Source organism: Pinus tabuliformis, chromosome Q (genome assembly GCF_031772625.1).
Source record: "Pinus tabuliformis cultivar Carrire ecotype Pingquan chromosome Q, CPIR1, whole genome shotgun sequence".
In the NCBI taxonomy this organism is placed as follows: Eukaryota; Viridiplantae; Streptophyta; class Pinopsida; order Pinales; family Pinaceae; genus Pinus; species Pinus tabuliformis.
In genome coordinates this window covers 514,755,261-514,770,123 of record NC_142296.1, presented here as the reverse complement: position 1 = coordinate 514,770,123, position 14,863 = coordinate 514,755,261, and the positions used below count along the sequence as shown (strand labels likewise).

The 14,863-nt window shown below is 39.0% G+C and overlaps 1 protein-coding gene across 1 annotated transcript in view; it reads right to left on the bottom strand.

Annotated features, from left to right (window-relative positions):
• The window catches only part of LOC149220419 (bystin-like), an 81,842-nt gene extending 67,942 nt beyond the window's left edge, over positions 1–13,900 (bottom strand). Inside the window, exon 1 of the mRNA XM_089387091.1 lies at positions 13,746–13,900. Coding sequence (XP_089243217.1) covers positions 13,746–13,900 — 155 coding nt within the window. The remainder of the gene's footprint in view (positions 1–13,745) is intronic.
• Positions 13,901–14,863: the final 963 nt, after the last annotated feature.

The window sequence follows — 14,863 nt, the reverse complement described above, 5'->3', positions numbered from 1 at the left end:
GAACTACTCCTCTGTCTTAGTCTCCTCTAAATAGCAAAGAAACCAAACCATATCCACTTGTGGGATGTGATGAACAACAACCATCAGAAGCCAATGTGAGCCGACCAGAAACTAGCCTAAAGAGATCCTAATTGTGTGTATCCAATGGCAAAGTACATAATATGGTCTAAAAATGAAGTCATCCCTCGTCTCCATTAAGTGAACTACATAGAATGCCTTCACGGGTTTTAGCCTGTCATGTGGATCTACCTAAGTGACCTCAACGTATTGTGTGCATACATCTTCTCTAATAACCTATTTAACTTCTGCATGTTTGAAGAGGGTTGACTAGGGGCATTTACAGAGTATCTGAATGGTGAAAGTCAATCCATCAAGATGCTTAGACACCGTAATAGGTCAATAATCTTCGCAAAATCAAAAATTGGCTCACCAGCAATAACTAGTTGAGGCAATTACATTTGAGAAGCACTGCACAAGGTAAGGGTATTGATCTCTACCAATCACTAAATCTACAAACCTCCAAACCCCATGAAGAAGTGAAACCAGTCCAAAAACGGTCTCGAACTAGAATGGGTGGTCTATGAACTGTACTTGAATAATGTGCTAGGGAACAGCCCCATTGTATCTGATAATGTAGCAAAGCATTAGAACCTGAACCCTGTCCACCATGGCCCAATCCTTCTCTAATAAACTAGGTCCTCAAACTTCAAAGTCATACAAGACTATGGGCATGATAATAGAGTCCAGAAGGTCCCTGTTGGAAGCAATGTTCACAAAGTAATAATGAAAACTTCGTCACTCAATAAGGGCTAGAGAACCATAATTCTTTTTGATTCAAGGTCAGAGAACATGTCTCAATCCAAATCAAGGCCTTAAAAACTAAACCCTCTTGTTGATTCAAGGTCAGAGAACATGTCTCAATCCAAATCAAGGCCCTAAAAACTAAACCCCCGAGTAGTCTGGAAGTAGAAATGGTAGATAGTACATTCTTTGATCTATTGAAGATCATAACCTTGCTTTTACCAAGGTTGACTGTCAACCAACAAAGATCACAAAAACTGAATAGGCATTCAGTTGTCTATAAAGACAACACTAAGTGGAGGTTAACTGGACCACGTCATGTACAAAGAGGAGGATGGAGATTAGGACATAGTGAAGGAGACACCCATCCCTGGGCGGCTGGATATCATCATGTAAGAAGGATTCCAGCTTATTGATATATGTCCCGAACAATGTCGGGAAAAGAAGACATCTGTTTTTCACCCCAACGATGCTGCCAATGAAATCTAATAGACCATGCATTATGCAAACACAACGAAATATGTCTGTTTTTTTGTGTAGCATCGGGAGGTATTACTGCATGACAAATGGCCTTCTAAGTCGCCCTTAGAAAAATATCAAATATGAAAAATAAAATTATTGTTTCTGGCCTTCATGTAGACCCCAAAAGACAAGTCGGCCCCACCATATGAATGGGTGTGACTTTTGGTCAAAACACATTTGTTTGACTACTATAAATATCAACTCAACCTCCTCATTTGGAACAATACACAACACCACAACATCTATTTCTGATCCACACGTGTGAAGCCAACAGAAGAAGAAGACCAAAGTTTGACCAACTGAAGCTTCCATTGCCCAGTGTTCACCAAACCTATTCTGCTCTGTTTGACTGAGAAGGAGGCTGCTGTTCGATCAAATCTTGGACTGGTTTTGACTGACTACAGGGCTGTGTTGACCACCAAAATTCGGACCTGTTTTGATTGCAGTTCTGGGAACTTTGAAGTTTGACCACAGTTGACCATAGGCTACTTTGACAAGATGACCTCAGGCCGAATTTATGGCCTTTGACAAGATTTGACTTTCATACAGTTTAAAGGATTTTGATCATCATTTTGACCAAGTTTGACTGGTATTTGTGCTTGGAAATTGGCACAGATTTCTACACAATTTTTATTATAAACCTTGCTGAATATTGAGTTCTTCTTAGAAGAAAAGTTGGCGGGGGTTTTCCCAAGGTAGTTTTGGTGTCTCTTGGTACTTGGCTGTATCCTTATGATCTTACTACTATTATTGCACTATTGTTGAGATATTCTATGTATAATTGGTTAATGATATAAGTGACATAAGCTAACTTGGGTATAAATCATTGGAAGTAATTATCAGATTAGAAGATCAGTTTCTATTATAAGAAAATTCAACATGATAGACTCAAAGAAACATAATAGCAATGAGCATAGTCTCCGAGACACCAATATATCTAAGTCTCTAGAACAGCACCTCACTCGGGACCCATTCAAACGTCTTTTGAACGTAAACCAAAAAACAGAAGACTTTCAAAGTGCAGCATCTTGTATGATGGCTTGGAAGGTGAGGATATGATTTATGGTGTGGTACAAAGACGAAAAAAAAAAAAAAAAAAAAAACTGAACGTTCACTTGAAGAAGCTTCCTATCAAGTATCTTAGCTAAAAGTCGATGAAGGGAAGTAACATACAACTTAGAGATTTGACCAACCATGATCATCTGATAGTTATTCGGTTCAGCACTAGACCCTAATTTCTAGATCAAGTTGAGAGTGACAATACCATGCTGGTGGAAACCTTCAGGAAACAACATGGATAAATAGCTTAGCAATATCATGAACTAAGGAATTAATACCATGTTTGAAAAGCTCTGCTTGCAAAACCCTCATCATCTCCTACTCTATTGGCACTCTTCTCACAGATCCCCTATCAGATATCAGTGTCCAATAAAACGTAATAGGAAAATGGAGAGAGGTGACAAGGACAATAGCCTACCCAAAACATCAAGAAAGGCACTGTTATCGCGAAATCTAACAGGCCTAATGCAAAGCCCCACTAGGCAAGCTAGGTCTTGTGGCAAAGACATCAGCCACTTTGTCATCTCAGCAGTCTTTCTCTTGTTGTTTAGTGGCTGGATGTTATCCCCACAAGGGAGGCTTCCAAGCCAAATGGCTCTCTAAGGAGCTTGCAGACAATCTCCTAGAAAGGTCTTCAATAAAAGAGGGTTCAACAGTGATAAGGGTCCAATGGTTTTGGGAGAAGGTACCAGTAAGGCCTTGAAGGCCAAGATAAGAGTTGCAAATGTTTAAGCACACTTTCCACCAACCACAGTGAACTAAAGGAAAGATGTTACAAGCTAGGGTTTTTACTGTATTCAAATTTACAGCATGCAATTGCATATATCAGCAAAGAAATGGCCTCCAAATGATAATATCAACAAAAGATTAAAGGCTAACTAAGAGGTAAGCAAGGAATAGGTCAAATTTAGATTTATAATGGTTATAAATGCAAAGAACAGCAACATAAACCCTAGACATCAGCCCCAAACATGGGGTGAAAACATGCAATAAATGCTAGATTTTGTTAAATTCTTTTATACCAAATTTGAATAATGTACTTCAACAATTTATTGCAAACCAAGAAAATATTTATCGCAAATGTTTCTAAAATTGCTAATAAAATAAACAGACTAGTATATTAACTTCGAAAATAAAATGGAGAGATCACTCGAACTACAACAACAAATTTGTACCCAACACAATCTTCATATTATTACACTCTGGAAAAGTGTGGGTTACACCCACAAAGAATGCATAGAAAAATACTACTACTGGGAACCTAGAAATTCAACCCCACTGGGAAAATCAAAGAAATTGGCCCTTGGAAATCAACCATCTGAAAGAAACTCGGCCCTGGGGAATTAGACTTGTTTCACCAGCAAATTGGCTTATATCGAAGTCACTTAAATCCTAAGCCTCACTTGAAATCAACGATTGAGATTATATCGAAGTCACTTAAATAGTTTAATAATTTATCCTTAGAATTTGGCCTAATAGTAAACAATAGTTAAATTAATTAATTATTGTACTTTTCCAAAGTTAACCTTAGGAAAGAAATCATAAAATCACTTATTCCACCAAGCAAGCACCTAAAGGAGCAATCAAATATCTTCTACATGCTAAGACACCAAGCCAATGTGAAAGACCCTCTGAGGCTACAAAAATCAACAAATTTTGCTTCCCAAATATTAACCAGCCTAGATCCATCTTAACTCTGAAACTACCAAGCACCGAGACAAATCAAATCTCTCGAGGTGCAAACCTCTACGATGGAACTAGGCAAGATTAATTACTAATTATAAATATAAATATAATTATTAATTTTATTTTTATGTAATTTGACAAAGTCAAAATGTTTTAAAAATAATTAAAATAATTATTATTATTATTATTTTGTACGTAATTTGACCAAGTCAAAATGTTTAACAGGACAGGAATAGACATTACAACATCTCTTCCACACTACGCTGGAGAGGCGCCTCTAAGTGAAATAAATCCACTTTACACCTAAAGGACTATAACATATAGGAACAAAAGTTCTTTTAAATGCAAATTTACACCAAACCCTCACCCTTGATACCCAGAAAAAAAGGAAAGAGAGAAATTTTAAAAGTTGATCCCAAAACTACTTCTACCTCTATTTTATTGGGCAATGGAGTCAACCAGGGCAAGGTCGATGATAGGACTCAAATGAAAAGGGAGGAAAACTAAATAGCTTCTCTTAGAAACCCTAGCGACTTCTCTTAGTAGGAGATTTCAGATCAACGGATTCATGCAACAAATTTTGTTGATGGATTCTTGAATGACAAATTTTGCATAACATATAGAAACAAGATTTCATGAAATATTTTTTACTTTTTAATATGGCATGATAGAAACCCAAATTTTCATAGCTTTAATATGGCATGATAGAAACCCTAATTTTCATAAAATATCATGCAAATGGAAGAAAAATGACAATAAACTCACACAATTCAATCAAAAGAATAAATTCATCAATCCAAAGATAATCTCTCCATGCAAAAATATCACTCCCAAGATGATTCACTCTAGCAATCGTGCATTGTGTCCAAGAGACAAAGAGAAGACAACTAGTACGCACTCATTCAACGGAATAGAAGAGAGTGTGTGATGATGAATAAGTGAAAATGACAACCCTTATATGAGGGCAACCCAATCGTTTTTCACTAATTTACAACAAGAAGCCCTAAAATTTTGCTTGAAAGGTTTATTACCCACCACTTGTGGGTGAACCCTATAGGAGAAATTTTCTCCAAGATTTGTCTTCAACCGACAGCCAGCAACCCCTTATAGCTCTATGTGCTACTATTTTTTGCTGCCTAAGCTAGTCATTATATGCCCTCGCTCATCTATCATGATCGTTTGTTTAAAGGTGGGCATTCCAACCCCAAAGGTATGACTTTTCATTATGTAATTGGGTGTTTCTGCATGCTTTTCTTAGGCACATTTGGGCATGGATTAGTGGGGGATTCAGCGCAAAGAACAGGCTTTGACTTGTACTCTTGTTCCCTTACCTCATCTTGGAAGTTAATCTTGGCTCCTATTCCCGTGGGATTTCCTCTGTGAGCTATTAGCTTTAGGATTCGCACTACATCAAACACTGATTTTGGTTGTGGTACCGCTTCCCAACACCATATGTCCGATTTCCCTCTACTCACTACAAGCCAATTTTCACATTTTCCCATTTGGGTCCACATTCGTCCATTGGATCCACAAGGTGTTAGTCACCCCCTCCCCATGTCCACACCCTGGCTCGGACCTATAATGATGCCCCCGAGGTTGATGCAGCTAAAAAAAAAGCATAATATGGCCACATACAATAGGAAATGTACCACAAAATGCAAAAGATGATCCAGACAAAAGAATTTAGCGTGTGGGCAAAAGCCAAACATGAGCTCTACCCCCTATCATTATGGCCATCACCCTGGTTCCTAGAGCCCCTATAAGTACCCCTTGCATCATTAAGGAACCCATGATAGTCCCAACCCCTGGTGGGCGATGAACTACCCAACCTTAAGGGGGTATTCACTACTACATCTTACACATCATCCTCTCATCCCCTTCAGCCCCGAACAGTAAAGAGAAGAAAAATCAATAAAAGGAAAAAGGCATATGAAAAAGGTGGAAAAACAAAGGTTGGGGTAACTCATGTACCATGATTGCGCCCTCCTTCATTCATACAACCAAGGTATGGGCTTCTTTTATTATAGCTACCCTTGTACCATGGCATGTGGCTTGGAGCCTTCCCTTATGCCCCCTACTCCATTCCATTATTATTTCACATGACAAATGCCATTTGATGAATGTACCATGGACCAGTCACTCCCTTATAGGTTGAGACCACCTAATAGGGTCCTTCATTAACTCCCTTGTCAAGAAAAGTAACACTAGTACATGTCCAAATCCCATTTGGAAGGGCATGCCCCTATGAAGTGTCCATTTCTACCCATGATTAGCAAGCTTATTTACTCAATTATACTAATAAATTATTATACTGGAAGGTGCGAAGACGCAATGGATCTGATACAGGATTGCAAGTGGTTCTTCATCTTGGACTTGGCCTCCCTATATGGGATCCAAGCCCGCCCTCCAAAGGATCGTAATGGCTCTTATAGAGTGAGCGTTGAGAGCTATGGGCCTCCAACATTGATTGCCACACCATGGGCTTCTTCAACACCACCACATTGCTTGTTCGTGCCCAAGTTATACAGAGAAGATGATGCACTTGGACCACGTTGTTGAGCCGGCCACACATTGCACCCGACACTTGGCAGCTGATCCAAGTCCCAGAGGAGGTTTTGTCTCTTTCAGGGAGCCATGGGAGGGCATGTGTGATCTTCCAACCCTCATCAATGGAGCATAGACTTGATCTTGAGCCATTTGGAAACCATTTCAAGCCCATAGAGCCCAAATTGGGGTTTTGAGATGTTTTACAGCATTTAGAAGGCAGCCCCCTCTTATCCATTGATTTTGACGCAATCACCCTCATTCTTAGCACATGAGGCCTCAATCCCAGCATTGGAGAGCACTTCGCATTAATTACATGGGCTAAAGGACAAATAAAATAATAATTAATGTAAGTCTATCTTGGTTGGCTTGTAACCAAGGGTTTCTTACCTTGTTTTAGCACCTTAGGGGCTTCATAATTAGAAATTCGAACATCTGAGTCTTGTATAAATTTGAGAGACTCACTCCCATTTGAATTGATCACACTTGGGATTTTCGGCTACCTCGTTAGAGGATTTTCGGCCTACAATTTTGTGAAGAGATTTGGATGATTCTAATGCATTTTGAAGTTTGGAAGAATTTGTTATCTTTCTTGAAGCTTCTTTTTGGCAAATTGATGGATGGATATATTATTCATTATCTTGTAAGTCTCGTTTAATGCTATATTTATGATCTAATAAATGTCTAATGCATGAAATATTGTATATAGTTTTGAATGTGCCCTAATTTTATTAGAACATCGAAGATATTGGAAATTTTGCATGTGTTACTCATGGATAATGATGAATGAATGTTCCTAGAGGTTGTTTTATATGTTGCATCCTTGAAACTCCATTTATTCTTGCCAGCGAAGTATAAATTCTTAGTGTTGTTGTGAAGTTGCCTCCATTAGGGCTAGCGAAGCTGCCATTAGGTCTCCTTGAAGAGCGAAACTCTCAAATCAAGATCATTTTTTACTCCAATCCTCCCAATTGTTAGGCTTTTGGTCCTAGATCCTGATTCCTTGGTGATAACCCTCAAATCAACGAATCATATTTATTTTCACTCCATTCTCTCCCGTTTTTTCTTCCCTTTAAGGACAAGGAGGCTTTATGGTGCTTGGTGCGAAATTTTAGGGAGGAGGATTTTTTGGATTATGTCTGGATACAATTCTTCCTTTGTGTCTCCTTTAGGCATCCACAAGTTTTGAACGAATTTCAACGACGAAATTCCAATTAAATTGATGCCCTAGCTATCACATCAAGTGGGAACCCTAGAAGTTAATCCTTCAACTTAGGGATTTCTTGAAAGTTTGTACTCTGGTAGTATATCATTTGAAACCTTTTGCCTTTACTATCTTAACCATGGATGAACCCTTTTCTTGTCAAATATCTTGACCCTTGGTCTCGAATAGTATTTCTTTCAAGGGGTTTTTCGTGAACAATATTGACATATCATTTTGGCGACTCCATTAGAAGAACGAAGCCCTAGTTCTTTATTAAACTTTAAGGTCAATGCAAGTATCTTTCTAGGCATCTTTGATTTCACCCCGGCAACTCCTATATAATTTATATGTGTATCCTAATAGGATGTCTTTCTTTGATGAATTTCCTACCTTGGACATCGCTAACATTCTTGGACACCCTAATCATGTCACCTGGGCTGCCATACGTGGAGTGCCCATGTTTGATGATGATCCACTTTCTGCAATTAATCATGTAGCAAAATTTGTTGCACATACCTCAAAGGTTGAAGTGGTTCACCACGATGTCCTCATAATGTTATTCATGAGATCCCTCCATGGTCATAATTCATGGCTACATAATTGTAAACCTAGGAGCATCTCATCTATTGAAGCATTCTTTGATGGCTTTCTTAAGCATTTTCATGCATGCCAACTGTTAGATATTCAAGAGGAAGCCTTCACTGAACATCAAGAGGGTGTTGCAAAAGATAATCCCACTACCCCTTTGGACATTGATAACAGTGATTACTTACATATTGAAAAAGGAAAATGGGAAATTCATTAGCATCGTTCTGACAAGGACCCTATCTATGACATTGATGATGATGATGATATCGATCCGACCATTGTCTTTCCTAATGATCCTGGGAATGTAGTTGAGTCACATGTGGACCCTTTCCTCAACCCTTCTTACATTATCACTAATAATAATGAACTTTTCCCCCTTTTGGGGGTGGTCTTGAGGAGAGAGAATTCATTAGATGTATCACTTCTCCTCAACATAATGAGCACACAGTGATTGCCTCTCTTAGATGCAATCACCCTACCAAGCAACCTGCTTGTTGTGTCTATCCATGCCATTGTTCCCCTTGTACTTCCAATCATGACCTTAGGGTGGCCATAAAGCATGACATTAGTAAGAAGGGTCTTGATAACCCTGGTTATCTAATCATACATTTTGTATTTACATGGAACGATCCGACTCTCCAAGTTGGTGCCCTTCCCTTCGCGCATTACTCCTTTCTATGATGAATGGGTCTCTCATTTTCCCACCTCCCACCCTGATGGTCCCACGTATGATTCTTCTTATCTCGGCTTTTACACTTGTCACAAGTAATCACGGAAGCAAGTGTTCTCATATTGATTAGATGATCTATTTGTTGCATTGATTGCATGATTACACTTAGTAGTTGCATATTGTAGCCATGCATGTTAGAGTAGGATGCATTGCATACTCATTTTGCATTAGAATTTAATATCATTTTCTGTTATCATGCTAGATTAGATGCATATAGACTAGATTTGCATTCTAGAGTAGATTTTATTTCTTGTTGATTTTTATGAACTAACAAAAGCATGGGCGATCAAAGGACACCATCAAAACATGTTACCCTGTTTTCTTTCTCTATGATGTGTAGGTAACACGTCTGCAGTCCCAAGAGATTGTTGGTGTTCTCATAACCTCACCGCTGGAGTACATGGTTCATGCACTCTACCGCGAGTTCATGTCCCAGTGGGAGCCAGATGTTACCCACCACTTGTGAGTGACCCCTATAGGATAATTTTTCTCCAAGATTTGTCTTCAATCGACAGCTAGCAACCCCTTATAGCTCGATGTGCCACTATTCTCCGCCACTTGAGCCAGTCATTATGTGCCCTCGCTCATATGTCATAATTGTATGTTTGAAGGTGGGTCTTCCAACCCGGAAGGTATGATTTTTCATTATGTAATCAGGTAATTATGCTTGCTTTTCTTGGGCACATTTGGGCATGGATTAGTGGAGGCATTCTGCAGAAAGAGCAAGCTTTGACTTGTACTCTTGTTCCCTTACCTCATCTTGGGAGTTAATCTTGGATCCTAGTTCTGTGGGATCTCCTATATGATTTATTAGCTTTAGGAGTGCCACTACATGAAAACCTGATTTTGGTTGTGTGGTCCCAGTGCCCACTTACCGACACCATATGTCTCATTCCCCTCCGCTCATTACAAGCCCTTTTTCACATTTTCCCATCTGGGTCCACATTCGTCCATTGGGTCCACAAGGTGTTAGTCACCCCCTCCCCATGTCCACACCTTGGGTTAGACCTGGAACGATGCCCCAGAGGTTGATGCATCTAAAAAAAAAGACAAAAGCATAATATGACCACATACAACAGGAATTGTACCACAAAATGCAAAAGATGGTCTTGACAAAAGAATTTAGTGTGTGGGAAAAAGACAAACATGAGCTCCAACCCCCTATCATTATGGCCATCACCCTAGTTCTTAGGGCCCCTATAAGTGAGCCATGCATCATTAAGGAACTGATGATTGTCCCAACCCCTGGTGGGCGATGAACTTCCCAACCTTAAGGGGGTATTCACTACTACATCTTACACATTATGCTCACATCCCCTTCAACCCCGAGCAGTAAAGAGAAGAAAAATCAATAAAAGGCAAAAGGCATATGAAGAAAGGTGGAAAAACAAAGGTCAGGGTAACTCATGTACCACGATTGCTCCTTCATTCATACACCCAAGGTATGGGCTTCTTTTATTATAGCTACCCTTGTACCACGGCATGTGGCTTGGAGCCTTCCCTTCTGCCCCCACTCCATTCCATCATTATTTCACCTGACACTTACCATTTAATGAATGTACCATGGACCATTCACTCCCTTAGAGGTTGAGACCACCTAATAGGGTCCTTCATTAACTCCCTTGTCGAGAAAAGTAACATTAGTACATGTCCAAAGCCCATTTGGAAGGGCATGCCACTATGAAGTGTCCATTTCAATTTTCTGCCCATGATTAGCAAGCTTATTTACTCAATTATATTGATAAATTATTGTACTAGAAGGTGAGGAGATGCATTAGATCTTATATAGGATTGCGTGGATATTCATCTTGGTCTTGGCCTCCCAATACGGGATCCAAGCCCTCCAGAGGGTCATAATAACACTTAGGGTGAGCGTTGAGAGCTACGGGCCTCCATCATTGCAAAGCATTGATTGTCATACCATGGGCTTCTTCAACACCACCACATTGTTTATTGCTTGTTCTATAAATTAGAGAGCCATTTGAGTCTCAAGCCATCTGATTTTTTTACTAAAAAAGATTCTGCACAAAAGTTGATGTAATGCTATTGTCCCGCTGGGAACGTTTTTTGAATCATAATAAAGACTTTGGGGTGCAGTTCATGGTGTTCAGTGTTCATTGATTTGTGGTATGTGTTGGGTATGGGCTTTCCTATATTGGGCTTAATTATTTTAAAATTTGTTTTACATTAGATGGGGATAAGAACATTTTATTAATAGATTTTAGGTATATTTTCGGTGATCTAATTCGCCATATGTCTAAAAATCTTTCTTCAAAAAGTTCACAAATTGTGGGCATGAACTGACTTTGTTTGGACTTCAGATAATCTAACTTCACTAAGGCTGCAACTTACATTTAATTTCGAAAGTTTTATTAGCCATTTATCAAAGAAAACTCCAAAAATAATGATTTCTCAAAATTTATTTTAAAACCCTTGTAAATTTTGTAAATAAATTTGTAAAATATATTTTGTAAATTATTTCTAATTGGGGTTTTGGGGTTTTAAGATTTTTGTATATATTGGGGTTTTGGATATTTGTGAATCTATTTTTAGCAGGTGAAATCAAGTGCAGAAACGTGGAATAGAGATAGATCGAGGCCCTTGAGGGGAAATCTAGTCTCCAAATTTTTTGCAAGGCCAGCCATTGAAGAAACTGAGCAAAATTGGAGATTTGAAGCAAATTAAATTTTTTGCAGCTAAGGTTTCGAGTTTTAGCCCTCCCGGGCCCAGATCCACCCCCGCCAATGCTAGAGTCTCCCTCCTTAGCCTCTGTGTCAGCCTTAAAGGCCCCTACGTCATCTTTTTTGGCCTCCTGGAGGTCTGTGTCATCCTCTGGGCCTCTCAGACTTCCCTCCTTGGCCTAACGTTGAGGGTTTTAGGCCTTTTTCGGCCAAGCCATGACCTCTAGGGCCCTCTGCCTCCCTTAGTGACCCTAGATAGTTGCCCTTGAGGCTATCCGTGACCTTTTCAAGCCCTCCTCTAGACTTTTCCTACTCCTTCCCCTTGTGTCTCTCTTTTCCCTTCGCTCTCCCTTTTTTGGTCTCTCTGACCCCTTTCTATCCCTCATTCAACCTCTAACCCTAGTCGCTAGCCCTTAGAGGGCTTTCTCCCTCTAACATCAAGCCTTTTTTATTTGCTTTTGCCTCCTTTGTCTCTTCTTTGGCCTCCTAAGCCTTCCCTTTCCCAACGTTAACCCTATCGGGCCTAGCATTGCCCTCTTTAGCCCTAATTTGACCTTTGTCAATTTCTAAATTTTTGGCACTGAATACTTGGTGGCTTTTGCAGAAATTGGGCTCAAAAGCTTGTGCTTTCAGGTGGCAACTTCACTGCAAAATTTGGGTAAAGTAATCTACAAGGCCTTGAGCCTAGGGTTTGATCTCTAAACCCTATTTTCCTCATTGTTTTGTTACAGATGTAATATATTCTTCCTAACAAAGAATTAAGAGCCCTAAAAACACATCTAATTGGTCAAAATACTTATTGGCAAGTCATTAGATTATTCATTGGTCATTTTATGATTCATATGTTTGACAATTTTCTTGTTTTAAAGTGAAATATTTACTGTTCTCCCATACATCATCATAAGTAGCTCTTTCATAATTTTTTAGGTTTATAGTGATTCATGTTGTTAAGCTCTAACAATAGTTTATCTTGCATTAAATTTTGAGAATTTGTTAACTTGGCACTAAGATCACTCATATACCTAAAGTTTTAATCTAGTTGAAGAGTTGAGTTATTTTGGGCATTTGAAATATAATTGGCATAAGATTATCATTTGAATACCTTGAGCTATTGTGATTGGCATTTTGTGTGATAATCATTATTGGCTAATTAATAAGTGGATAGGTATTCTAAGATCTTTCAATTGATATCATTAATTAAGCATATTGTGGATTGATTTATTGTTGGCACAAAGTAAATTGGCACTTTCTTGGTTGTGAGATTGCACATAACTCGTTGAAAAGTACTCTTGTCATTAAGGATTCATCATAACTTAAAGTACTTAAAACATTAAGCTAATCTCAAAACTAAGAATTTCACTCATTATCATTGCATAAGCATTCTAGGCTTAGCTTGCATTAAAAACTTACCTCCAAGCATAAGCTTGGTTGATAGACTCCTAGGACAACCCTTTCTCATCTAGCTTGAGGGATTCAGCCCTTCTTAGTCATTAACACAATGACCTTGCAATCATTAGAGCCACAATCTCTGCAACGCCAGAGGCACTAGGTGGTTGGAACACAGGGGGAGGTATCTTTAATGAAGCCTAAGCTTGCTTCCCGTTGGCTTCCATCTCACAACCTACTCTGAAGATTGTTCTCAAAACAGTTAAGGGAAAGGTTCCATTTAGATTAGGGATATAATCTAAAACTAACCAAGATCCTTGCATCACACTTAGATTTTAGGACTTGCACTTCATATAAGTTAGTTATTCATCTAAGCAGCAGTTGTCCATCCAGTTACTTGGTCATAATTTATAATAAGCAAGAATTTTGACTCCATAAGGCACTGATCTCAAATCCAAATCTAATTAGATCCTTAAGTCTTGCTAAATTTTTACCAAGTAGTTAGGCCACTCAACTGTGTCTCCTGTGCAAGTTGGTTCCCAACCTGCTTTCCATCATCTCACTTCCATAGGGACTACCCCCCATAGCCTGTTGTTGGGAGACAAATAGAACAAAGTGGGCAGGGATCAGAGTGACAGCCCCCGCCTTGAGCAGTTGTCGCAGTGCCTGTACAATCTGAGCGACAACATTCTTTGGCATTGTTGTCAAGGATAGATTTTTTTTGTCCTTGGTCCTCATTTTTTGGCAGTTATATTTCATAATTCTTCATCTTTTCATCACTTTATTTTTCTTCCTTTCACTAATCCTTTCATCTTGTTCACCTCCACCTTTAGCACTTGGACATTTAGGTTGGTTTCTTGTTTGGGTGGCAACACCACTTGTTCAACCATTCACAACAGCTTACTCTAGAAGGAATCCCAGTAGCTTGGTAAAACCACTCCTTATCCTGGAAAAGTTCTAAGAGCCCTGTGAAACAAATTACATTCTAGAGGGCAATTAAATTTTCTCGGACAGGAAGCTCTCCTTGATCTCCATTTGCTTTTCATTAATCCCATAAATCAAGACATCATGGGTGATTTTTACAGGCCTTGCAACTTCACCAACATCCAAGGATATCCTCATGATTTGCCAAATGAGTCTACCATGAGCAAGTTGTCAATCTTTGAAGGAAACAATGCCATCAATGTTGAGGCTCACATAAAAAAGTTCAACTCCTTCATCCAAAGATATGCTCATTCCACTGCCTACAACCATGAAGATGTCAGGATGAAGTTGTTTGTTTTATCATTGGAGGATAATGCTCTTGACTGGTTTCATGATAAAGCAGACAATGCCTTTGACTCTTTAAGAACCTTCACTAATGCATTTAAAGACAAATATGGGGATAAGAGGGAAGAAAAATGCTTAGTCAAAGAGTTGAATAATATAAAGAAAAGAGAAAATGAAACAGTTGAAGAATTCAACCAAAGATTTAATGGTCGCCTAAAATATATGACTCAATATTATAAACATCCTGACAAGACAGTCTTGGAACAATATCTCGAAGCGTTTAACAATGACACTCAATATGAAATTAGACGTGCCAAGCTCGTTACCTTAGCTGTTGCCCAAATACAGCTGAAGAATTGGAAATGGACAAAAAAGCTTCAGGTAAGTTAGAGG